Source organism: Hibiscus syriacus, unplaced genomic scaffold (assembly GCF_006381635.1).
Source record: "Hibiscus syriacus cultivar Baekdansim isolate YM2019G1 unplaced genomic scaffold, ASM638163v2 tig00112000_pilon, whole genome shotgun sequence".
Lineage (NCBI taxonomy): Eukaryota > Viridiplantae > Streptophyta > Magnoliopsida > Malvales > Malvaceae > Hibiscus > Hibiscus syriacus.
In genome coordinates this window covers 2,483,475-2,510,417 of record NW_024063235.1, presented here as the reverse complement: position 1 = coordinate 2,510,417, position 26,943 = coordinate 2,483,475, and the positions used below count along the sequence as shown (strand labels likewise).

At 33.1% G+C, this 26,943-nt stretch overlaps 2 protein-coding genes and 1 long non-coding RNA gene across 3 annotated transcripts; 1 reads left to right on the top strand and 2 right to left on the bottom strand.

Annotated features, from left to right (window-relative positions):
• Positions 1-44: 44 nt before the first annotated feature.
• Positions 45-2,648, bottom strand: LOC120174097 (probable RNA-binding protein ARP1). The gene is made up of 6 exons (XM_039181070.1): positions 2,302-2,648; positions 2,024-2,156; positions 779-896; positions 627-657; positions 278-524; positions 45-160 (listed from the first exon to the last, which is right to left on the bottom strand). Exons 1-5 carry the CDS (start codon positions 2,467-2,469, stop codon positions 279-281), a joined length of 696 nt encoding a protein of 231 aa, XP_039037001.1. The 5' UTR covers positions 2,470-2,648; the 3' UTR covers positions 45-160; position 278.
• Positions 614-847, top strand: LOC120174098. The gene is made up of 2 exons (XR_005521125.1): positions 614-653; positions 766-847. It is a non-coding gene; the product is annotated as an uncharacterized LOC120174098 (long non-coding RNA).
• A 9,012-nt stretch (positions 2,649-11,660) lies between the features above and the next one.
• Positions 11,661-16,820, bottom strand: LOC120174125 (single-stranded DNA-binding protein WHY2, mitochondrial-like). The gene is made up of 8 exons (XM_039181088.1): positions 16,709-16,820; positions 16,211-16,332; positions 16,021-16,124; positions 15,821-15,919; positions 15,496-15,590; positions 15,309-15,382; positions 12,566-12,654; positions 11,661-12,029 (listed from the first exon to the last, which is right to left on the bottom strand). Exons 1-8 carry the CDS (start codon positions 16,738-16,740, stop codon positions 11,910-11,912), a joined length of 735 nt encoding a protein of 244 aa, XP_039037019.1. The 5' UTR covers positions 16,741-16,820; the 3' UTR covers positions 11,661-11,909.
• Between the last annotated feature and the right edge of the window lie 10,123 nt (positions 16,821-26,943).

The window sequence follows — 26,943 nt, the reverse complement described above, 5'->3', positions numbered from 1 at the left end:
AAGATGCAATTGAAAAAAACATGCATGATTCTCCATTCTTTGGAGGTGATTGGAGTTAGATAGAAATAGAGGGAGAAAAGGAAAACCATGGTTAGGCCCAAGGTTGAGACTTTAGAACAGCTTGGAATGAATCTTCTAGGATGAAGAGCCATTGTCACACCTGTTGCACAGCAAATATACATGATAAAGACACAACCCTAATTGTTAAACTTGAAGATAGTATAGCGGATACTGCTTATTTCAGGAAATATGGGGTTTTTACTTGTACAATACGAACCTTATTGCAAGGGTGGAGTAGGTGCAAGAGCCACCGGTGCACCGAAGTGCTGTGGATAGCTCCCGGTTGAGCAGTGAAAGAGGTGATGTGGGAAATGGATACCGTATCCTTGGCCGGAAGGACAGACAGCGCCGGCCATTCCTTCTCCGAAAAGATAGGGGTAGAATGCTGCTCCGGTGCCAGTCATCATGCCACCTCCATACACCGGATACTGGCCGGTGGTCCCTCCGTACACATTGTAGTAGCTCTGAACCATAACCACACAATTCCCAAAGTTAGACATATGATGCATATTCCTCAATGTAAACTAGGAATGAATATATAGACAAGCAAATCATGGTGAACAAACCGTGGGGTAATTAGAGTAATCAGGCGAGTAGCTGTAAGAGTGCAAAAGGGAAATACGATTAGGAAATTCATAGTTGAAGAAATAGGAGCAATAAATTATGTGTATTTTTATTTTAGAATTTTGGAAAATAAAGGAAAAGGCATATACCCTACCCATAGAGATTAAAAGGAAATCCAGGTTGGATGGCATAATAATGAGGTGGGAAGGTTGCTGCCGAAGAAAACGCTGTTGCTTTCGGCACACATTTCATTCCCCTCCAATTCCTTCCTCCTGCACCAATTTCTATTTTACTATTTTCCTTTTGAAGGCATAATATTAAATTCTGATGGCCATTTAATATAACCATCGTATGATATTTTGAAGTCGACATAATAATGTAATCGCATCACAGTTTAAAAATATCTAATTTTTCAGAAACAAATCACATCCGAGACAACAGTTACAGTTACACGATCCATAACATCTATAGTATCATCAACAATTGTATGATGGCAATCGCATTCGTAACAAACACAACCACAATTTAATATTATGATTTATCACTTTAATGTATTTATTGCCCTTTGTTTAGTTTCTATTTACTGAAAACAGAATATTTTCTAGGATATTTACCTGTAATAATGTTAAATATAAACCTCGTATATATATGGTTAGAATCCACTTAGGCCCAACCTTTTAGAACCGTTTGATTGAGAAAAATCAAATGCTGAAATTAACTCCTTAATTTTCTCCATATATATATATTTTATTAAGATCCACCTACACAATGTAAAACTTTTTAATTTTACATAGATTTAAAACCGTTTGATTAATGAAAATGGAAGATTGAAATTAACTCATTGTAATAATTTCGGTTATAATTGAGAATGTTATATTGTGACGAATTTTAGCATAAATGTTATATGTCAAATCTAAAAAGTTATGTTTAATTAATTATAATTTTGATTACAACAGAGAATGTTTTAGCGTTGCACGAAACGAGCAATGAAAATTGTAGTTATTTCTTGAAGTCTTGGGTTTGAACATTAGAAATATCATGGGTTTGAACGTTCCATGTAAAATGATTAATTATCTTTGAACATATATTATCTTGTAATTACTTAAATTAATAAAAAATACTTTAACGGTAACCTTTTTAGGTTGTAGCCAGAATATTTATGAAATTTATATTGTTTATTACAGAAAACTTAATATTTTCAGTTTTAATAAAAAAAAATATTACTCATATTACTTTGAAAAATTAAAATATTGAGAATCGATTTCTACTGTTTTTAACCTTAACCGACTGTATTTTAGACTATATATACACATTTAATCTTTATACCAAACCCTAAATTCATTAATACTAAACCACAGACGATTCAAAAAGAAAATAGGTAGGGAAAGCAAGTAGTCACCATGCTTTGGAGTAGAAGGTTTGGATCTTTGAACACCCAAACAACCCAGATTGCAGTTAGCCCTTCTCCCGTCGATCACCGGGGCAGCATCAAAGCAAGCTCTCGTGGCTGCTTCCGGTTCACGAAACGTCACCTATATCAATACACATGCAAATCCAAACAAAAAATTATCAAATTTCAATTTAAAATAAAACCCATCAAAAATCACTCACAATACACGAAGGATCTGCTGATAAAAGACAAAAAAACAGTATGAAGAATGAAGAGATTAAGCGTACAAATCCATAGCCTTTAGATCTGCCAGTGGCCTTATCGGTGATGACGACGGCCTCCAAGATATCGCCGAATTGCTCAAAGTACTTCTTCATCGTATCTTTCTGGGTTTCCCAAGCCAGCCCTCCAACGAACACCTTTGTGAAAGTGGTATCACCGAATTGCCCACTCATTTTTTCTCTCTGAAAATTATGAAAGGAAGAGCAACTTTGATCTTTGGTTTCAAAAACCTGAATAAGAACAAGAAGAAGAGAATGTAGATCTGAAGGATGTGATGGGTAATTTCTAGATTTGGAGTGAATGAGAAGTGTGTGTTTGGTGGTGTGTGTGTGATTTAAGGTGGAAAAATGAAAGGAAAGAGAAATGGAGGGAAGGGAGAGACAGCAAAAGTTAAAGAAAAGAAGAGGGAACACACTCTCTACCTGCCTCATGAATCATATAACACAGCTCACCCCACTGCTTCTTTACTCCATTTCCTCCTCTCACGCGCCTTTTTTCACTTTCCATGCAATTAAAATAAATTTTGATTATGTATTTATTTTATTATATAATCACAAAATTAACCTTTAATATTTATATGACTTAAATATAAAAAAGGTGTTCAACGTATTTATTTGGTTTCAGTTTGGTGTCTAATATTTTTTCGTTCTAATTTTGTGCCTAAAGTTTCATTCCGTCTTTTTGGGTCAAGCCGTGACGGAACACTAATTTCGGTCATTAAGTGACACATGTCACAACCTGGTTATTTTAAAAATTATTTAAAATAAAAAAAATTAAAACTATATATTTTAAAAAAAGAAAACATAAATTTTGAAATAAACCCAAAACTTTGAAAACCTTCATTTCAACCCCTAAACCCACATCGACCATTGCCTTTTACCGTCGACGAAGCTCTACCTGACTCCCTTGACCTCGGCGACCAAAACCCCCATAAAATCATGATTGATCGACGACAAATTGATGACGAATCAACGTCTTATACTCGCAAACCCTAGGATGAAAATCATGATCCCACGCGATTCTGGCAGCCCATCGACTGTCGATCGATCACGATTTCATGAGGTTTTGGTCGTCGAGGGGTTGGGAGGTCGGGTGGAGATTCGTCAACGGCAAAAGAAGGCTGTCGGCATGGGTTTAGGGGTTGAAATGAAGATTTTCATGGTTTTGGGTTTATTTCAAATTTTGTGTTTTCTTTTTAAAAATATATATATGTACTTTTCAATTTTTAAATTTTTAAATAATTTTTTTAAAATTATTAGGTTGTGATAAACGGTCTGTCATGGTCTGACCCAAACTGAGTTATGGAATGAAGCGTTAGGTGTCAAATTAGAATGAAAAAACGTTAAGCACCAAACTAGAACCAAATGTATACATTGAGCACCTTTTTTATATTTAAATCTACTTATAAAAATAACCATTTTATTTTCTATTCTGAAAAATCAACTCAAATGCCGTTATTTTAAATTTAAGCTTTAATACTTGTATTATATGGTTAGATTTAACAATTTAAGCTATGAAACTTCTGAGTTTTTAAAAGTTTTATCACTTGCAAGTATATCTTAGGCCCAGTTTTTCGTGATTTTTTAAAAGCAAATTTAGTTAAAAAAGTTTGTTTTTACCATAAAATTAATATCAAGTGATAAAAATAAAAAAAAATTACGGTGAAAATGGTACTTTCAAACCAATCGCAAAAGATATGATTTCTAGTTTTTTCGTTTCCACTTTGTGTTTCAAAACACATTATAATTTATCTATTTACATTTTATTTTAATAATTTAATTACTTAATAATTTATTTTAATTACTTAAAAATAAACAAAATTCATGGTTTATATATTAAAATATTAATAGTGAGTTATTATAAAATATATTTTTATTATAGTTATATTTTTATTATAATATCTATAATGAATATTTTACATTTTCAAAGACACTTTTCAACAACAATATCAAACAGTTAAATTTTAAATTACACTATTAAACATCGCTTTTTAAAAGTTATTTTCTACAGTACTTTTAAATATCACTTTTCAGAAGCCCAAGCAAACTGACCCTTAGTATATTTTCATGTAAGTCATGCAAAGGAATTTTTTACTAATTTCAATCCACTATTACCTCTAAATTTATCAAATAATTTTTTAATAGTTCAGGATGATTAATAGATAGTATCTGTTCATTTTTTTTAAACATTGACAACTAGGGGTGTTCAAATGTACAATTCGAACTACTCGGTCTATTGATCAGTCGATCTGGAATAAAATTATCAGGTACTTTAGAGGTAAATAACCGATTTTGGCGACCAAGTACCTAACATGTTATTTTTGGCCGGTTTTTTGGTCGGGCCTGGATCACAAAATTACTCTTAATTGGGTACCCGTCGACCCAATTTTTCTTTTTTTATTACTATTTTTATTTTACATTTGATTTTTCATTTCTAATTTCAAAATTATTTTACCCTAACATGCTAAATCTATGTTTTTAAAAATTATTTCACGTTAACATTTAAATTATTTTTTAAATTATTTACTTTAATCTTAAATTATTTTAAATTTTGTTGTAATTTTATTATTTTTTTATTTTTTTTATATAATTTTAAATTTTATTTTAGATTATATAATTTGAATTTATTAATTTTATATTTATGTTATGTATTATAAACTTTTAAGTTTTAGATTTTATGTTTTTCTATATGAATTTTTCTGAAAATTAATACAAATTAAGAAAATAAAATAAATATTAATCCGGTACCAAAGGCTCGAATATGCAGGTACCCAAGTTTTATGGGTAGTTGAATTACAAGTACCCGTCTCTTACGGGTCGGGTCATGGGTCAAATATTTGTACCCGAAAGTTCGGGTACCCGGTATTTCCGGCACCCGAAAATGCAAGTACATGGATTTAAACACCTCTATTGACAACGTACATACATCATACAGTCTGCAAACATAATTGTTTGCACTCAAGATATTTAAAGAGAACACAACTTTAATATTGGTTGTATCGTCATCAGGTTGTGTCGATGTTGGGTTTTCAGAGATTCATGCTCTGAATGCACTATTTTCTTTGGCATGTGAGTATCGGTGGATGCATGCAATCATTGAATAGGACTAAATGCTTGTAGTCAACAAGTTGTCTCAACTGGAGGAATTCTCTATGTTGGGTTATCATCTCCGGGAAGCTCATAGGATTTTGGATGCTAATTTAAATTACAAAGTGTGTTTTATTCCTAGATTTTGTTATATTGTGGCACATATTTTGACTAAGTAGGCTCTTTGTTTTCTGAAAATGTCTTGTATTTTGACTCGGTTTGTTCAGAGATCATTACATCTGTTGTATCCAATTATTCTTCTTCTGGTAATACAAGGTCTTAGGACACTCTTATCCCCACCAAATATAACACCCCATACCTGATTACGAAGATTAACTCGGATACCTGAGCATATATTAGATTTTAATCATGTTGGATAAAACAAAAACCTAAACATGTATGATAAGTAGAAGTAATTTAAATTTAAAATATACATCACTCAACACGTGGAAGCAACCAATAAGAATATCAATCACAATATTTACACAATTGAATATCACAAGATAAACGTCATTTAAAATGCAAGGGTAATTTGTACATTTTACACCATATGCTTGTTCAAGTAAAATTCTTATTTTAAAGTTACCAATATTTATTTTTACCCATTAATTAGAGGCACACAAATTTTCAAGTTAATCGGATGTAAAACAGGGCCTAATTGAACATGCTCAACTTAGGGACTAAAATGTAATTTTTTTCAAAATGTGAAAATAAACCAAAAATATGAAATTGAAGGTTCCAATATGAAATTATTATAATTATAGAGTCATAATAATTTTTTAACAAAATCCGAGTTGAAACCAAGCTTTAACTGCAAAATCATCAAGGAGTCGATCCTTTTTTATGAAAAATGCATAAAATGCATACTAATGCACATGAACATGCATCCAATTGGTCATGCAATTGATCTTAGGGTCTACGAACATGCTTGGAAACCCTTAAACCACTTAGAACATGTCGCAACACATATGTAACATGCTTCATAACATCAATTAACAAATAATTCAAATATTTGGCACGCAAAGTCAAGATTTTCACAAAAGTAAACCACAAGTCACATATCTATTTTGTACATCATTGATAGTTTCATGCTTCCTATGAGTCTAACATATATAACATCATATCATAACTTGTTTAGGTGATCAAAATATGTATTTAAGACATAAATCATACTCTAGTCAACTTAGGCATACTTAATAATGGTGCATAACATGTAATCCAACATCAAAACTCATCATTTCATTATTCATTCAAGAATCAAAGCATAATATAAGTCATTATAGGTCACCTATGAACTAGCAAGTGTCAGAAGAACAAAACAACTTATAGGTCAATTAAGGATCCCATATTACCTCAAAATTAAAACCAAGATTCAAAATAACTTTACAAAAGCTCCCTTGCTTTAATCACCACCAAGTGCCTTGTCCCTCAAGCTTTCGATTCCACAATTAAAGATCTAAAAAATATAAAACAACAAACGTGTACTATAAAGCCCAGTGAATGACTAAACATTCAAATATGATGCACGTGCCAAGGCTATAGGAAAACATATCTAAATGCCATGAAACCTTACTTATTTTTACTTCAATGATCATACCTTAATGTCATGCTACAATGTTCACTTATTGCATCATAAATGCACACAAAATCCAGATTATAATCATTATTTACATCTTCATATACCTTGCAGCAAATCACATACACTTATGCACAATTACCTTTTCGACAGTCACATATTCCACATACATTGTTTCAATTAATGATCAATGGTCTTTGTTCAAAATAAAACTCACTCATTGTATAAATGGACTCCATACAACTCCCATTTTATTTGTAGACTCACATGGATCCAAAATCATGAAATTACAGAGCAAAGCTCAACGTCCGCCTTACCCCGTGTCTTCTTGGAGCATAGCTCAATGTACCAACCGAATCTTGTTAACCCGATCACACACACATATAAAACACATAGAGTATTCTTTCTTAAGCATGCCTTTCATATCCAAAGGTCCCATTAAGAACAAATGGCCAATTAATCTGAGTAAACAAGAGCAGTTGTCAATTATGCATAGTTTTTCATATATATTGGTTCAAAATCATTTTGAAACACAAATCACAATTGGTCGTCATGATCAACCCACATTATGGACAGCGAGATGATCGACTCATCCAAGCACATATTCACACTTAGAGATGGTTGTCATGATCAACCTCACACTTATGGATAGCGAGAATATTTGACTCATCCAATCACACATTCATATTATATATAAATTTTCAGAAAACATTATCAAAATTCTATACATCATTTGCAATGCATCGCATTCACATTTCATATCAATTGCACATTTCCAATTCACATCCTATGAATCACAATCTTCTAATACACTTATAGTCACCATGTCATATCATATATACACTAACAATGATCACATGTTTCTATTACATCATAGCTTATATTCAACATGATTTAACACTCATGCTTGCATATAACACTTATTCCCAATGCATCGTGAATCATAATTAATACATCATAATTCATATGATTATTTCAATCATATTCTTTCAATATACTTTTAACTCATAATCGACATGCTTTTATACACATGCTCATAAAGATAATAATATCATCAAAACACCTTAATCAACCCAAGAAAACCTTTAAAAGTGTCAAGAAAAATAACACAATAAATACCTCCGGAAATCACTTTTAATTCATAAGTTCTCTTTAAAACAATTGTTCAATTAAAATCATTAATCACATTTAATCATTGAAGCACAAAAAGAATCAAGGAAAAAGATAATTACCTTGCTCCGGAAATCACTTTTAATTCATAAGTTCTCTTTAAAACAATTGTTCAATTAAAATCATTAATCACATTTAATCATTGAAGCACAAAAAGAATCAAGGAAAAAGATAATTACCTTGCTGGAAAATGAAAGAAAGAAGAAAATCAACAATGGCAACACCAAAGAGATCAAAGAAAACCGACAAAGAAGAAAAGGAAAATAAACAATTTTGATTGAAGAGAGAAAATTAAGATGAAAGGAGCAAGAATCAATAACAAAGGAATAGAAAATTAAGAAGAAGAGTTTTAGTTATTAGATAAAACTTGAGAGTGTTTGGGAGAAAATACAAGAGTGTTTGGATGAGAGAAAATGAAAGGAAGAGTTAATGAAAATTAGAAATGAAAATAAGCAAAGATTAACAGAATGAATCTAGATGGAAAATTGGAAAAAAGAAGATTAAAGATACGGTTAAACTTGGAGGGAAAAATCATCCACACAAGCCTTGGTAAAATAAGCTTCACAAATTTTTGATTTGTGATCTTTTACGATTTAGTCACTAAAAACATAATTTCCAGTTCATTCAATTTAGTCACCTTGTAAAACCAAATTATAAATTCTCAAAAAATAGAAATCAATAATTCAAACATTTAAATCATTTTTAGAAAATATTTATCAATTAAAAATATTGATATTAATATTTTTACAAAAAATATATCTTAGAAAGAATTTTTAATGAGGCCCGTTTTCTTTTAAAAAAAATCAAAACCACATATATGTAATAAACGTAAATTTTATTTTATTTTATCTATTTTTAGCATAAATCTAGTTTCCATTTAAAATAAATTCCATTTGAATATAAATATAACTCATTTCAAATGAGAAAGATTAAAATATTTAAACCGCAAAAATCTTGATTGACATAGCTAAGTGTCTCGACGCGCCAGTGCTGAAAATGGGCAAAAATAAATACTGAATTATTATGTCGTCCTAGCTGTACTTGTATTATTTTTAGGAAAGGGTCGAAATGACTAAATGAGGCTCTTACTTTAAACATAACTACGAGATTTACCATACATATTTGCAGGTATGAGCTGGAATGTCAGTAGTGGTAGAAACGGAACGGGGAATTTATGGGAACGGAGAAGGAAAGGTGATTAGTATTACATATCATAAACACGCGGGAGGTCAACGGTCAAACATCCAAATGCTTTTCCAGGCCCAAAGTAAGCTACAATTTTATTTATTACAGTTTGAGACCAAGGAATGAAAATAATACTACAATAACGTAATTTTATTTAATATAATATCAAATTTATTTTATCAAGCAAATTTTATAAATATAACCGTTTTAAAAAATAAAGTTAAACACAATTAAATTTTATCACATCTACATCAATGTCATTGAAAAATATTTATATAAAAAATTATTTAATTAATAATTATACGTAATGTGATAAAAAAATCATATATATTTTATTTATATATATATATATATATATATATATATATATATATATATATAAGTGTCCGTAGAACAGATCCAATTCAAGTAAGGTGATCATAATAATTGTAAAATATTTTGAACATTTAAACAATTAAAGGAGTCACCTTGCTGATTGTATGACGAGTTAAATGAAATGGATAATAGTTGATGTTTACTATTAACGACGGATGCAAAAATTTATGTTAGGAGATAAATTTTTAAAATTTTAAATGAGGACAAGATTATAAAATTTTAAGGAGACGAAAATAGATTATCAATAAAAATTATATATTTAATTTGAAATTTTCAAAAGACGACTGGAATCCAATCTTATTTACGATGCTATAACTGAAATATTCCTACTGAATTGTACTTGTTGAACTTAATCTGGATATCGATGTCTGCTTGCTGTTTTTATTTTGCTGGAAGCATTTGACTGATATAATTATGTATATACACAGTTGTTGGATCACGCTTTATGCATATGAAATGCAATTGCAGGGGAGCAGAACCCAAGCAATTGGCCTTCTCTATAGCTTTGGGATTTACCTTGGGGGTATTTCCAATATGTGGTAATATTTTTTTATTTATTGGATAACTGGAGAAAGAAAATGAATGAAATTGAGACTGATAAATGCATGCGGGGGTTACGGTGGTTCTGTGTGGGATGGCAATAGCGGTGTTGGGATCATTGGCTAATGCTCCAGCAGTTATGCTTGCTAACTTCCTTGCTACTCCTATGGAATTAAGGTGCTCTATTTTTTTTAAAAAAATAATTAAATTAGTGTTTCGTAAGAATATTTTACTATTAATTTTTTTGAAATTATAATTAAATAAATAAAAAATGAGGGAATGTGTTGTGAAAACGGGCTAATTAACTCAGGAAATCAACAAGCAGTAAAACAAATAAAGAACACAAGATTTAATGAGGTTCGACAATGTGCCTACGTCCTCGGAAGCGATGAGCGGCTATTCTCTTTATTATTAGCAATAATAAAAAATTAGGTTACAATTACAATACATAAGAGTAATCCTGATACAATTACAAAAATACCCGAACCGTACCTAACAGAACGTGTAGCTTGATGGTGCCGTTCCTGAGGTTTGGGGAAGCACTGACGGGGGGAGAGGCTTTTGAATTGACATCAGATGCTTTAAACAAAGTAATTACAAGCCAAGCTTCCTCTCAACTCCTCTTTAGTATTGCTCGTGCGGTAAGTTCCTTTTCTTTCTCTTTTGATATATATATAATACTTCAATTTATTTTATATTATATCGTCAGCTTATTACAAGTCATGTTTAGTGTACCAAATTAAACATACCTTAATTATAAGACAAGTTTTATCTTCACTAGTAGTATCATTTTAGGTGGAAAGGGTGAGTTTGTTTATACCAATTCTGCAATAAGATTTGTGTTTATGGACATGTATGATGGCATTTTAATAAACAAATCATCTGAAATAATTGGTGGGTGCAGTTATTGGGATGGTTTGTTGCGGCACCCATTATTTTGGGCACACTCTACCTTGTATTTTGCCAATCTTCAAGTTCCTTATCCACAAGTTCAGCAACCCTCCCGAGCAGAAAGACCACCTTTCATAATTACAAGCACCAGGGGGATATGCTTTCACCTTTGTAAATTTTATTCTTTGCTAATGTATATGGACCGTCATTCACATTACCATAATGTATACCAAACTATTGTAAGCTTAATTAATTCAAGGATAAAAGATTGCTGCCTCTTTTGATAAAGCTTGTTGGAAGCACAATGAAACTTTTGTGTAATGGTTCCACCCAGCACACTGTCTCTCAATGACGACATAAGATTTTATACTAGGCGCGAACTTCTAAAATTCCATAGGAATGAAAACAAACAATTAATAGAAAATACAAAGAAAATATATAAACTATATGATAATTAGAACTTTTCAGGAAGGCAATTGCCCCAGGCCACCCCCTTGGGTCCATCTCTGGTTTTTTGTGTTATCTTAAAATCATTTGCTATAAAGAAGGAACAATACTAATAAAATCGAAACTACACAAGTCGGTCCATGCTTGTTGTAACAAGATGCATACATATGCCAAATCTAGTTCATGTTTAAACATAACAGATATCACTGCCCCATCACCGCAAGCAAGATCAAATACTACACAGGTTCTAACTGAGAAAACCATAATCTAGTCCAGCATGTCCTTATCCGCATGCTATGTGAAAACAGTGCCAAATACCTTTTATATAGTTTATACTTGAACTTCATCTATCCCACTCCAAATCAAGATGCTGCTTTGGGTTCACCTTTGGAGGACTCCCCTCAATGAATTTATGCGACTGATTCGTCAACCGATCCCATCCGATGATGTGGGGCAATGCAAACTGTGCAACATTGGACCAACATAAATTGCTCATTTAATTAAACCAAAATCAACCAACATAAGATTTATCAGCTCAAACAAGGTCTATATTCATCTATGGTCATCACCAATATAAGATTTCAGTTTCAGTCTTGTTCATATGTGATGAAATAAAGAGCAATCGAACAAATCAACTTCTCAGACATTTTTTCTTGTATTACTAAAAACCCTATTAAACTTAATATCTTGTCAAATTTATCCACTTCTTTCAGGTATATCTAGTAAATTAACCTATTAAACTATTTTAAGAACCACATAAATCCCATAGCTTCTTAAACGCTATGTCTAGCTTTGAAATGACAAGATGACTGCCCTACAGCATAAGCCAAATATCACATTAAAATGGGATTCTACTCCTAATTACTGATTACCAAGGTAATTTAAAGACTGCAAAGCTAATCTCACAAAGATATCTACAATATTTGTTTCCAATAATAGGAAAAATTCCAGTTACATCAGGGAGATAGCAATAAAGTTGAGTCGGTCATTGCATCATACACTGCATGCTGTCTTCAAGACAGCAAATTCAGCTGTTGTAACAGGTACATTAATGCGCTCAATTGATTTCAGAATGTTGTTGGTGACAGCTGCAAAGAAATCACAGAGGAAGTTAAAACTTATGTAGAACACCCAGACAGAAATAAGTTCAATCCAAGTTACCGTTCGTTACTGCAGATTACCTTATTCAGAAATAAAAGAATAATAGTGGCGTAAGAGTTAGGAAACATAGTATTGAGGAAAAATGGAATGAACTAAGGATTTGTTCTACACTTCCCAACTTATAGTCTCTTGTTTCTTCAAAATGCGTAACAAAGCACTTGAAACATACCTAAGGACATGATCTATTACTCTTTCAAGTATCAGTAGACCTGGCTTTTAAAAGGAAAACACAAAGCTTAAAGAAACTTAAAAATAGACATTATTAACGCCTAAAGGAAAATAATTGACATTGTTAACACTTAACAGAACCATAAGAAGCTAAGCTGCTAAATTTGCATAAATACCATTTTAGGCACCAAGCAAGGTATACAAGAGAAGAGCCTTGCTTAAATTGCTTTTCTAGGGGGCTCTTAGGTGCATTCTCACACCTCACAATGCCTGAACACGTGCTTTCAGCTAAAGTAGCAATAGCTGAAGATGAGAAGCATTTCCATTTCAATAGCACTGTCCGAGAAATAAGCATCACCTTTTCCCCTTTTGATAAAATGAAAGGACACTGGTTGTGAATCCGAGAGGACCCAATCCAAGATAACATTAGTGTGCCAACAGAGATTATTTTTCATGTTTTCAGAAAAAAGAAAACGTTATCCATACGTCTTTTTCTTGTGAACAAGATGACAGACATTTGGTCCAAGAAAATCTCAGAACTTCTCTATACAATGAACATGTGTAGGTCACCAATCCCCTAGAATAGCAGATGTTTCTGCTCCCAGGTGTATCTATTCTACTACAATCTCTATCAGTCAACCATTATCCTTTAAAGCAACCTTAGCGAAGCAGTGATAAAGATTATTAGTATTGTCCTAGACAATTATGCTCCGATTCCTAGACCTTCCCTCCATAGATTATTCCAGAAAATATTAATTCAACACTCGCCAATCTTTCAAAAATTCAACAAAATCAAGCTTGCTCTCTCTTGGCAAAAAATAATTTAGTGTCATCAAGCATCCAATTAGTATCTTTCATGCCTGATAGTATGAAAATAGGTCAACTACATGGAGCAATCTTGGCTGACAAGTTGAGCTCTACAGTCTAGTCCGTTATAACTGACAAATGGTACCATATATTTCATCATGCCCTTCTCATGCGATTTTATTTAGGGAATTTCTAGACACACCAATTGTGCCCATTCAACAATTTGTCTACATTAAATTATAAAAACCTATTACCCACCTGTTACTCAGACTCAAGTATAGTGTTGGATAAAGGTATATGTCCAATAAGTTTTTCCATCTTGGAGGGTCATATTCCCATATCCATGTCCAAAAATATGTCCAACATGAGTGCTGGAGACTTCATGAACAAGGAAGAATTGGAACAACATATTTCCTAGCGACCAATAGAAAATTTTCATCCTCTACAACTACACAAGTTGTTCCTAGGAAACGTGTTTTGTCATATCAATTTCAATTTCAGGTCCAGAAGAACGGAAGGAACAAAGAACATCCGACTTCAGTTATAATATCTATTACAGAAAAGAAAACATACGATAGAAAAGGACCTACTCAAGAAACAAAATGATTTGGCAAAACAAAAACAAATCAAGAAATTATGAACTTCTATTCTTGACCTGCTTTAGAAATCAACCAACTGGTTCACTACAATCATTGGGCTTAACAGTAGGTTTTACATAAATCTCATTTTGCCCCTTGGAGGCATCCCAAGTTTCTTCTGATCATATTTTTTTTTGATAGGAATAGGAGGTCTCATTAAAAACCTCCCACTTAGTAGTCCTTTACCCTAAGGCAAGAACCTACTAGCTTTAGGAGGAAAAGAGTACCTCAGTTTATCAATGATGAACCGATTACATAAGACTTCTAAAAAAGCTCCTGCAAAATACATAAGACAAAACGCACTCCTCTATCACCTTAACTGTAAAACAAACCAACCAACTCAAACAGATTACACCATCACCCAATCCCCTCCTTTACTAGTTTATCGGCCTCAGTATTACAACACCTAGGAATCCACCTGACAATAAACTGATTAACAGAAACAATAGACACTATATCCTTAACAAAATTATTGAGAAAAACAGGAACTAAAGCAGGATCTATGATCCAGTCCACTGCTAGCTTGGAATCACTCTCAATGATTAGCCTACCCTTCGAACCCCACTCTGAAGAAACAAATATGTCAATGCCTTTTCTGATAGCATTCAGTTCTGCTAGAATAGGAGTAGTAGGACAGACATTTTCTGAAAATGAAATAAGTTTCTGATCATATAATTCAAGGTAGGTGATCTAGGGACAGAGATCTCACCAAGATCAATCTAATACAATCAAAATATCAACTTTTCACTATGTGCAATACCAGTGGTGATGAAAGAATCCAAAATTGCCAGCTAAAAAATCTGTTCTTGACAGAACTGATCCTCTTTCTCACAAATAATTTGGAAGTAATGTCCAGCTTTTAGGAAAAACAAATAAATAAAAAGCCACAATAAATCTACAATGTTGCTTTGAGAGAGCACAACAATAATGTTGAAAACAAAGAAACTAATTAGAGAGGGAGTACTTACTCAAAGAAACCATGTAGCCATTACCACCATCAAGTGCTTTAATAAATAACTTCTTGCTTACTTGACCAGCATTGCTGTTGCAGAAATTATTTGTCAACTTAACAAATTAATATACACACACGTTAATAAAAGCTATAATTGCTTCCGGCTAAATGAATATAGAAAAGAAACAAGTGCAAAAACAAACCTAGATTTCATTGCAGGGTCATGGTAGAATTCAGAGGCATCATGAGCACCCATGCTTATCAAAGATCCAACTTCCGTCGGCGACAAAGCAAATTTCTGCAAAATGGTAACAAAATCAGTAGGCCTAAATGCTAAGGGTTGACCAGGAGCAAAAAGACTGTGACAGAGATCAAGGCAAAATGTTATCATAAGCCAAATATATCCAGCTAAGAGCATGCTATATTCCAGTCTGATCTCCTGATTAGAAAAACAAAATTCACATGGTTTTGAGCTGTATTTATCAATGCACTAAATGTTTAATGGGGAAACAAGAAGGAAATACTTACCTGTCTCTTCTCCCAATCATACTTGCGCTCACCAATAGCAGGTAAGAAGGTCAACATCATCGAACCACGTCGATCAACTCTAAGGCCGCCGTTGGCAGACTACGAACACAATTCAAAATGAAAGGCACCATCCATTAGAATGAGAGCCACAGAAAGGGAAACATAACTACAAATATTTCGGAAAGGCAATGGGAGCATACATCTATCTTACTGAAAGTCGGAAGAAGAGGAGAAACGGAGAGTGCAGCTTTTCCCTTGTATATTGTATAAGGGGCGAACACACGAGCATTGGCACTGGAATTTCCTGCAGCCATATGAAAAAAATATATATAAACACGAGTTATTATTAGGAAGCATTTATGAAACAATGCAAATAAAGGAACTCGATACCTGTAGCAGCAAAACCATGGATAGATGTTGAAAAGGCTGCTCGAGGTTCAAAACCTTGTGGACATAAAGCACCTCTAGAATCACCCCATTTCCCAGACAGCAGTGTTTTGGAAGAATGGTTCCTGTTTGCAGTGAAAACATTACTACAAACAGGAAAACCCCGTATAGTTATGTATGTAAATAAGAAATACTAGTCCTTGCAGAACGAAAACCCCGTGCTCTGACAGTGAAAAAATACCTTTGAAAATAAAAATTTACCCAAAAATAAGAATCACTAAAGACATTTGAAAAATTATTTTTTTAGGGGGTTAGGGGAAGACGAAGAAGCTAGGGCTTAGTTGAGGTTTTAGAAAGTTAAAAAGAAAACGAGCAAAGAAGACGATAGAATATAATAGAATAGACATTTCGATTCTGCTTTCTCAAGAACCATAAATCTTCAAGTAAAACAAACTAATCAGGGTTTTCGAATGTAAGCTTTTCAAAAAAATGAAAAAAAACCTGTAGAGCAAAGAGCGCCATCGGTTCAACATCTTGGTGCAGGTGAGTGGAGTGATGGGTACCTGCTCGGCCTCTTGGTCAAAATGACTTTATACCAGCTATTAAAATTGCTTCTACTTGCCCTTTTATTAGGTTAAAGAAAGATTTATGAACAAATATACCATTTTTTTAATTATTTATAAATATTACACATTTTTAAGATTATATTAAAATAATATCTATTTGTGTCATTTAAATAAATATATACATTCTCTGTCGTATCTTTTAGAAAATGTGTTCGACTAAATATGTTTTTTTCCTAAATAGTATAAACAATTTAAACAAAAGAAATAAGATATGTTGGATCAAAAACGCATTGGTTCAAATGGTAAGTAGCTTGATATTGTTTAAGCAAGATCTTAAGTTTGAATATTTGTGTATGTAGAAAATCCTATTGGGAGACTCACTCACCAAAATTAAGTGTACAACGTGGATCGATCCACATTAATAAGACAAAATCTTAAAATCGAGAAGAAAAAAACACCTTTTATGAAATGGACTACCTTTGATTTTAAATTTAGGTTAGTAGCTCAATGCTGTATGAGGTTTAAGGGTTAGAGTATTATTGAATTCGTTTTGAATGTTATGGTTATTTTATGGTTTTGGGTTTTTATAGGAATTTTCAATTTTGTTTGGAAAAAAAGATTTTAGGATTTCAATTATTTAGGGTATTGAAACTTAACGTTATGAAACATTGATTTAGAATTTAAGGTTTAGTTAGAAAAATTATTTATATTGTTATAAATACAATAAAATCATCGTATAAGAAGATTTGCTAAGAAAAAATTATTTTAAAAAAGGTTAAGTTTTTTTTGTTGTCTACTAGCTCCAAAGTTTTGCTCTGATTAATCTGGACCGACTCGAGCCGCACACTGTTTTTGGTGGGTGAGTCTCCCAATAGAGATTTTTTACATACACAAAGACTCGAATTTGAGACCTTACTTAATCGATATGAAGCTGCTTACCACTCAACCTAACCTCGTTGGTCATGGGTCCAAAGGTTAAGTTTAATTATTTAGTTTTTTGTGTGACAAAGATTTTAAAATATAGAGATTTGTTTTGAAGTATTTAAGGTAATCATTCAAATTGTTGTCCATAATAATTAATTAAAGTAAGAATTTTATGAATATGCTCAAATTAAAGGGTTACTAATAAAGAATGAATAAATGATAAAACAAAGAACATGTAGAAATACTTAATAATCATAACAAAGCTTAACATAACATAATGTGTTGACGAAAAATATCAACATACATTCAAGAAAAAACAATTATTATGTCTTACAAAAAAAATAAACAATTATTATGTGCTACAAAAGACCACCCTACTACAACATATATACATCGTGCATCACTAGTCACGATTAAATAGTCCACATAGATTGTAGGGCTTATAGATGTAAAATTGACCTAATAGGCGAGTTAATTATTTAGCTCAATACAATACAAAACAAATTATTAAAGAATTTATGACGTGGCGAGTTTCAATAAAAATATTTTTGATTTAAAATTTTTACCTTAATAAAGAATATTATTTGAGCAAACTCTTCACGTCAATGTAACTAGTTTACCATGTACTATAGCATTTACTGTAGATTATAAAATAAATTTCAAACTGACCTATTGAACTAATTAGAGGTTGTTTATTTGGCTCTGAATGGAACCATTTAGCGTTGAATGTTGAACTGTTCAACATTCAGACTGTTTGTTTTTCATCTCTGAATGATTCGGTGCTGACTGATTCAGCAAAATAGTGCTGAATGATTTAGCACAGAAGTACATTCGGAATGATTCATAGCCATTATCAAACAACATGTCACATTCAGAGCTAATTCATACAAAGCATCTGAATCATTCAATATTTAAATCATTCAGCACTTAATCATTCTGAAGTAAACAAATAACCCCTTGATTTTTCCTCCTGATCTAATGGGCCAAAAAGAACCGGCTTATAGATCCACGACAATTTGGGCATGGACTGTATGTCCCATAACACAGACAAAGGGAATGATTTGGTGACTAGAGGGGTACATTCGATGATCCTACAATAGTGCAATAGAATATCAAGGTCCCTCTCCTCGTACCAAAAGTCAAGAGTGGATAAAATTCGATAACCTTTAGGTTCCCAATACCTTATACATAATAAATATAAGCCAAGAAATATGTGACTTTGACTAACCCTTGATCGGAGGCTTGTTAGCAAGGGCGGATAAGTATATACCTATTATTTTGAAATAATTGTAAAAATTAGCCTAATATGTTTAAGGGAATGAAAAAAGAAAAAATATTGCATATTTATTTTATTTGAAAAAAGTGTATAATCTATATGCTATAATTTCTATATCCGTCACTACTTGTGAGAGGAATTGTAAACCGAATTCTAACATCCGATACTAACCAAGGAAGCACTTATGTTCCTATGCCCAATACAAGTACAACACATATGCATATTATTAACAACCATTATGTCCACGAAACAAGCCATAGTTGAAGACAAAGACTGGCAACAATAATTATGCCAGGAAGTAATCGTGAATATAAAATCACTACTACAAGCCTCTACATACGAAAGAAAACCGTAAAAACTTACGAGCATTACAATATAATTTGCGATCTTTGGTAATACATCAAGCATAAGATCAATATGCAAATTTAATATTATCCCATCATTTTTAATATTTAACTCTTATAAATTCTTTTAATAGTCTCAAATGATTATAAGATAAAAAATAACAACACTTCATTTTACTAGTAAAACTGCTGAATGAATTCTTAGTTCTTATATTTCAATCTAACATGATTTAATATGTTATTCTTATAATATTATTAGTTAATCAAAATTATCCACATTGTTACTATTTTTGTTAAGATGCTAACACGTATTTTCTTTTCAGAACACGTGATCTAATATAAAAGATCTGCTTTAGAATGACTTGTTGGATAAAGTGTTTTCAAGGAAAAATCATGTCATTATATAACTGAAATAATTAGTTATATTAGTTATTTAAATTAATTATTATTCCAAAACTTCATAGGACTGTGTTCCTTGGATACATTTTATTACAATTACAAGACAAAAGCAGAACATGGATCAGAACGAGGGAACATGCATCACTATATTAAGTACAAAAATACACTCAAAGTTTAAAACTTAATTTAACTAAGTAGTTAAAGGAATTGTTGTTATTCCCATAGATCACATGTTCGAGTACTAGCGGCTGTAACAAAGTGATTGAGCGTTCTTGAATCTGACTGCAATGTTGGAAAGGCTATTGTGGGCAGTCAGGATGCCTCCGATTCCTTCGTGGTGTGCCGACGGACTATCCTGTCTTCCGAGTGGGATTTTCCATGTTGGACCTCCACCCTGCAACCAAAACATATATACTCTTCAACATTGTTCTAGCTCTAACATGGAATCCAAACAATTCTAATTGATAATAACAGAAATACATACCAATAAAACAAAAATTTGAGCAGCAAGGGCAAAATATCGACGCACGAGACAACACGAGGGCAGGCTTTCCCTAACACTATTTTGATATCGTTGATAACAGCGTATCCATTGGTCAAAAGGTTCGTGGCGGCAATTTTTTCACTGTTTGTACCATTCAGCAACAGTGAGACATCGCAACCCCGTATGTGTACGTGTATAAATGCCAGTGACTATTGTCCGCGTTTTGTGAGTACTTAATATGGACGCGAAATATGAGAAATTATACACAGTTGAACAAGTAATACAATGATGAGTGAGTATCATCTCCACAGGGATTGGAGCAAATTTATAAGTTCAGTCAAAGCAAAGAACTACTTTATCTAAGTATAGTTAGTGTGATGGTATGTACTAATGAGAATGATGAGGCAATGTGAAATGTATGTTGGTGAGGATATAATAATAGTGTGATGTGGCAACAAATGGAGATGTTGTGAAAAAAAATAAATTTTATATAGTGAAATCAAATGAAAATGTAAAGGCAAAATAAAATGTAAACACATATTTGAATAGAATGACTTGACAATCCTCACACAACAAGCTACTATGGGAATGAATGATAGAAGTCACTTAGGAAACTTAAGTCTATCTTCTTAGGATGGTCTTGCTTCTATGTCTTACTTTCCCATCAGAGTTTATGAAAATACGCTATGATATCTATTGGGATTAATGAAGAGGCTCAATTGACAACCGAAAAAGTGCAAAGGGGGTAAATAGATAAAATTGAATATAGGGAGTACGGAAAACAAAAAGATAAGACAATATGGCACAATGATTTAAAGTGGTTCAACTTATCAACCAAGTCTACATCCACTATCTTAGCTCCTCACTAAGGATTTTCTAACAAATTCACTAATTTGTTCTTTCTTTTTCAAGGACAAAGAGATAACCTTTACAACTCCCTATCTTTTCACTTGGCTAAGATAGAACCAAAACCCTTTACAAAAGGAAAAAAGAATGTAAACAAGAAAACCCTTACAAGGTAGGTGTTTACAAAATTGAAGCTCACTAAAACACAATATTTACAAGAGAAATGAAAATAAGATTGGAAAACTCTTCTCTTGTGTTTGACTGCTTGGATAGGTGTTTTCTAACCCTTCTTCAGTGTCCTCAACTTGTATTTATATGTTGGAATATTATTTTGTGATCGTTTCTAGCCGTTGGAAGTGGTTTGGAGCCGTTGGGGGATCAATTTTCATGCAAAATAAAGCTGTCCAGACCAAAGGAGTATCGGTACTAACTTTGTTATATTTAAATCAACTAGTCGTTGGGGCCTGATGGTATCGATACTATGTCAATGGTATCAATACTACTATACAAAGTAGTATAGGTATCCTTTGGGTATCAGTACCATTTTTGCATTCTGGAATTTGAACAAAGCTGGTAGTATCGATACTACCTAGTAAGTATCGATACTTCCCTTACCTTGGTATCGATACCATATGAACAATATCGATACTTGTTCATGAGGTATCGATACTGTAAGAACAATATAGGTACTACTTGTACAAAAACTTATTTTGTGCTCAATTCCACTTTTAAGGACTTTGAATTATTTTTGAAAACTTTGAATAAATTCAATTCAAGTCCAAAAGCATTTTGCCTTAAATTGTTATATCAAAATATAGTTCAACACTATCTCTAGTCAAGGGACTCGACAGGTTGAGAATGCCATGACAATACCTCTTGGCGTTAGCAGGTGCAAGGATCCTATTGGTTCAGATCAACAGAATATGTCACGACAATACCACTCAGCGTCAGCACTAACATCTAACCTCTCGACCGAGCACTAATGCTTTACTCGATTGAAATCCTAGCCTTATGTCTAAGGGTGGATTAGGTCTAGTTACTATCTAAAACCCTTAGTTTATGTTGATCCTCCTTAGTTTCCGTCGAACACTAAAGATGAGTTACTTAGTTTCTCTCGAACATTAAGTATTTTCCTAAGGAATGACTACTCGAATAGCTCCTACAACCTTAAGTCATTAAGCACCACAAACAAAACAAATAAACACATAGAATTAAATAAAAAATTAAGTATCCGTAATGAACTCCCACCAAATAAGGCTAGTTCATGGTGGGATTCGAATAATCCAAGAAGTAAATTATAAAATACATTCGTTCTTTACAACCCGAATGTGATAAGTGAGAAAGAACAACAAAGGGAATGATGAAAAGCCTTTGACTTTAATTATTGGAGCTCTCTTCGGGCACCACAAACTGCCTTAGTTTGCTAGCTCATCGCGGACGCCTAGCTTGCCACTCCCTCAAGCTTGTTAATGGAAGAACACCACTTTAAAGATGAAAGGAAAGAAAAAAGGGAAACTTTTTCTTCCAATCGCATCTCATCTCAAGAATTTTAGCTCATATGTTTCAAAATCATCTCTCTAATATGGGGACCTAATATCCTTTATAATAGGGAATAAACATAGGGATTTGTGTTAAATTCCCATGATACCAAAGGTTCATTCCCTTCATGTAAGGGGTGGTACAAAGGTGGCAGTGGTCCCCTCCTAGGTGGCTGGTAGCAGAAAGCACTTGAAGATAAGAACATATGGCTTTAATAAAAACATCTTCTTTTGTCTTTTCTACCCAGAAATGACATCCGCGTTTTCACGAAATTTGCATTCTGCTCAGCATTTCCAATTTGTTATGACAATTCTCCTTGTGCATCGTTGCTCCTAAATCTTGTACATCATCAAACAAAGTACCTTCCCCATAACACAACTCCGTTTTCCAAAATAAAATGCCACATATATGCTCTTAAATGCATCTATATGATCATATATGGACTTTTAGAAAATCAATAAATTAAGTGAAAAGGCCCTAAATACAATTTTTTATGGAGTTATCACACCCCAAACTTAAGCTATTGCTTGCCATCAAGCAATGGATAGTAGTAAGCAAAACAAAATTTCCATGGCAAGTTCAAGTTCAAGCTAGTCATATGTGATAGAATTTCAACCCTCAGGATAGTTGGCTTCAACATGCTAGACTAGTTTGAGAAATCAAGTACTGTTCCCTAGGCCAAGATTCTTTGCGTGTGTGTGCGTGATTGTATCTAGTCTATGCTTAACAAATCTAGAAAATTTCTAGGCAAGCTCTCTTATTTTTCCATGACATTTACTAGTCACTTAAATGCAAGTTTACTCCCACAATGTTTTCTTTTTCTCTTTCTTTCTCTCTTTTTTAAAACTGCTACAAGGGGTGTCAACTCATCACACCTACCATCCCACACTCTAGGATAAAGGGAGCATACCTTCTACCCTGAGCTATCAGGTAGAGTCATCCCATTACTACTTTCATTCAATCATATGACGTGGTTGCCTTTCATTTAAATACAGTATCTAGGCAAGACCATGGCATAGTGGAGTGTCCCTCTACAGGTATGCCAAAACATTTATTCACAATTTCATTTTTTCATCATTTTTTTTTAAATTTTCAGGAACATGTGGGGCTTTCATCATTCAAGGTAATTGTCAAAGGTTTATGCCAAGATATGCAATAGTTATCTTATAAAAAAATTCTAAGTTCCTTAAGCGTGGAAAACATACAATTGTGTATCAAAAAGTTACAAAGAATCAAGTCCTAGAGTTGGTTATATTATTCTCAACAGCCATGTACATTCAATTCTAGCCATAAAGAGTTCATCATCATTGGGCAGCATTAATTTATTCCAGAAAACTAACTCGAATGCTTACTAATGTCATGGCATATTCATTCTACTATCATGTAATGATTTAGAACCCTACCTTCCCCAGACTTGAGAGAAGCATTCTCCTCAATGTTAAATAAAAAATAAGTTAAAACTAGACTACATGATATGCAATACAATTCAAGGTACCTTAACCATTTATAATGGTGGTGCTACGACAGCTGTGTGATGTAGGCGTTTGTGCAACGGTGTGTGGCTAGAATGTTTAGAATCTGTTAGTGGTGCAGTAGGGGGTCCTAAGGCCTTCAGGGATCAAGGTGAATTGAGGCTCCTCATGTTCAGACACCTTCTTCAAGTGACGTCGACTCCTTCACAGAGGGAATTACTGTGATATTTCCAGTTGTGCTACATCATGTGGTTTCATGGGCTACAATGGTGTTATCAGAGTTGGTAGCTGGACTCAGTCTGTTGTCGCTCAGTTTCGGGCACTGTGTGGATTGGATCAACATCTTTAGGCTCCTCCTCATTAGCTAGCTGGGGAGCATCTTCTGATGCCGTGGCATCCGTAGATGTTCGTAAGAGTGTATTAGGGAAGACCGGGAGGTCAAGATCTATATGCGGAAGAAGCTCCATGAAGGTAGTTTCCACAACCTCGTCTCTTTACTTGACATAGTAAAAGAAGGTCGTCAGTTTGCTAGTCAGATTCTCCACTTGGTCCTGGGTCTGCTGTCACTTCCCCGAGAGCATCTATTTTTGCCATGGCATCGTGGTTTGTATCAGCTCGGGAGGTGCTCTCTTCTTTTTCTTTTCCCTTGTGCTCTTTGAACCCAAGACGTAGGCGACTTGGCCTTTGTAATACTCGATAGCCCATGCAATATTTCATCAAACTAACCCTCGACCACCTTTTTTTATGATAGAGTGTCATGATGATGTTTGGAAAAACCAGGGCACTTACGAGTCGCTTTAAACAAGTATGAACTTGCTCAACGATGATCTTTATACATCAATAGAGAACCCAATTAAGTGCAACAGAACCATCCTCTACAAGAGACAGTGGGTTATGGGCAGTGGGGAGGAGCTTATGCTTCATAAAATGGTTATATAACTTAGCCCTTGGTTGCAACTCTTGCGATCCACCGATCGTCGAATTGCTTGCTGCCTATTCCACTTTGTATTTGAAAAGATAATACATCAGAAGGCTCACATCAAAGGAAGAAGTAATAACTCTTCCAAATGATCCACTAGTCCAAGCCTTGGAAAAAAGATCATAACAGCAGCAGACATGCGACGACTTTTGAATGACATCCTAATCCTATTTGGTCAATATGTCTTCTAGATATGCAACTGTATGTCTTTTAACTTTCCAACGGTTCTTCAATTGCATCAATCCGATATTGGTAATCAAGATATGTTCATTTAGTGAAGACAACACATGCAAAAATTTCTATACGAGATTAATACGTGATTTTGAAAATATTACATATTTTCAATATTTATATTGATTATTTGTAATATAATATAGGATGATGCATTATCTTTTAGGATTAGATTTTATTTTATTAGGAATTAAGGTTGAGTTAAAACATTAATTTTAGTTATTATTAACATGTTTAGTTTGTTATTTTATTCATTAGTTATTTAGGACCTTTAGAACTCAACCCATATGTAAAGGAGGCTTTATTCAACTTTGTAAAGGCATATTTATTTGATTAATAATACAACGAGAGTTCATTTTTGCAAGTGCTGATTTCCTTGTGCCTTCGAAGCTTCTCTTGGAGTTCTTTCAAGTTCTTGTGAGGGAGATTAATCTTCATACTCCAATTTGCCTTTTCATCGCGACTAGGAGGGTTGGTTAGAGCCATATTATTGAGTTTGCCTTTTCATTGCGACTAGGAGGGTTCAATAGGACACTTGGAGCTGTACTATCAAGTTTACCTTTTCATTGCAACTAGAAGGGTTCGATAGGACACTTATCCATATATTTTCCACAAATCTATCCTCACCATCATCATCTTTACCTTTCATATTCATAAGGGAGTTCTTTTGATTTCTTGGTTATCATACTTTATTCTCAATTTCTTTATCTTTTGTTTATCTTGTTCTAATCTTGTTTCTTACCTTGTTTTTAGCACTTAAAAGAAACTCTAAAAGACCCTAGATGATCCCTATTCATACCCTTTGTTATTCATCGAGTCTAGAGCTTTCTAGGTTTAATTCTTCAACAAGAGCAATGTTCATTAACCTGCCACACCTTTCCCTATGAATTGGTATCAGATTTGGGCTGCTTCTTGGAAAAAAGAAAGCAATCTTGCTTGTTCTTGCACACAAAACTATCAAGGTACCCCAACGGAGCTAGTTCGCAAAAGATTCATCGTTTCAGGTTCTTTTTATTTAATTTTAATTTAGATTCAAATAATTTTTGTTAGTTTGCTGTTTTAATAAAAAAATGGTCAAAAAATAAAAAAGCAAAAAATAAAAAATAAAAAACTTCAAAAATTGCAAACGAAGGAATTTAGGGCTTATTTTCTCTATATCTCATATTCATCCTAAGAGTAATTTCCAGGACAAAATTCACCCCAATCAGAGTTCATTAGTGCCTTCAAATACATCGTTCAAGTTTAATCGGTAGATTCAATCTAGAATCTTGTCGAATTTCTTGAAATTATATAGGAGGAATTTCGTGGCAAAAATTTTCAGATTGAAACTACATATATTGAAGATCATTCACACAAAAAATAAGAAATTTTGGAGATCAATAACACCTTCGAACAAATCGATCACGAAAAATAGACTGTTTGAGGACTCGCCGTTCAACAGTTTACTGGATACTACTGAAGAAATTTGGTTCTAAAAATTTACATGTGGTTTCTACACACTTTGAAAGAAATTAAAGAATTTTTCTATAATTTTTGGACACCGGTAAACCCCTAAAAAACGTTGCTCAAGTTGGCCCAGCGTTTTCTAGGTTTCTGATTTGGTTCTTTTTTTCTTTGACTCTTAGTGATTTAGGTTCTTTTGTTTTTCCTTTTTATTGTTCTTTTGCATTATCTAA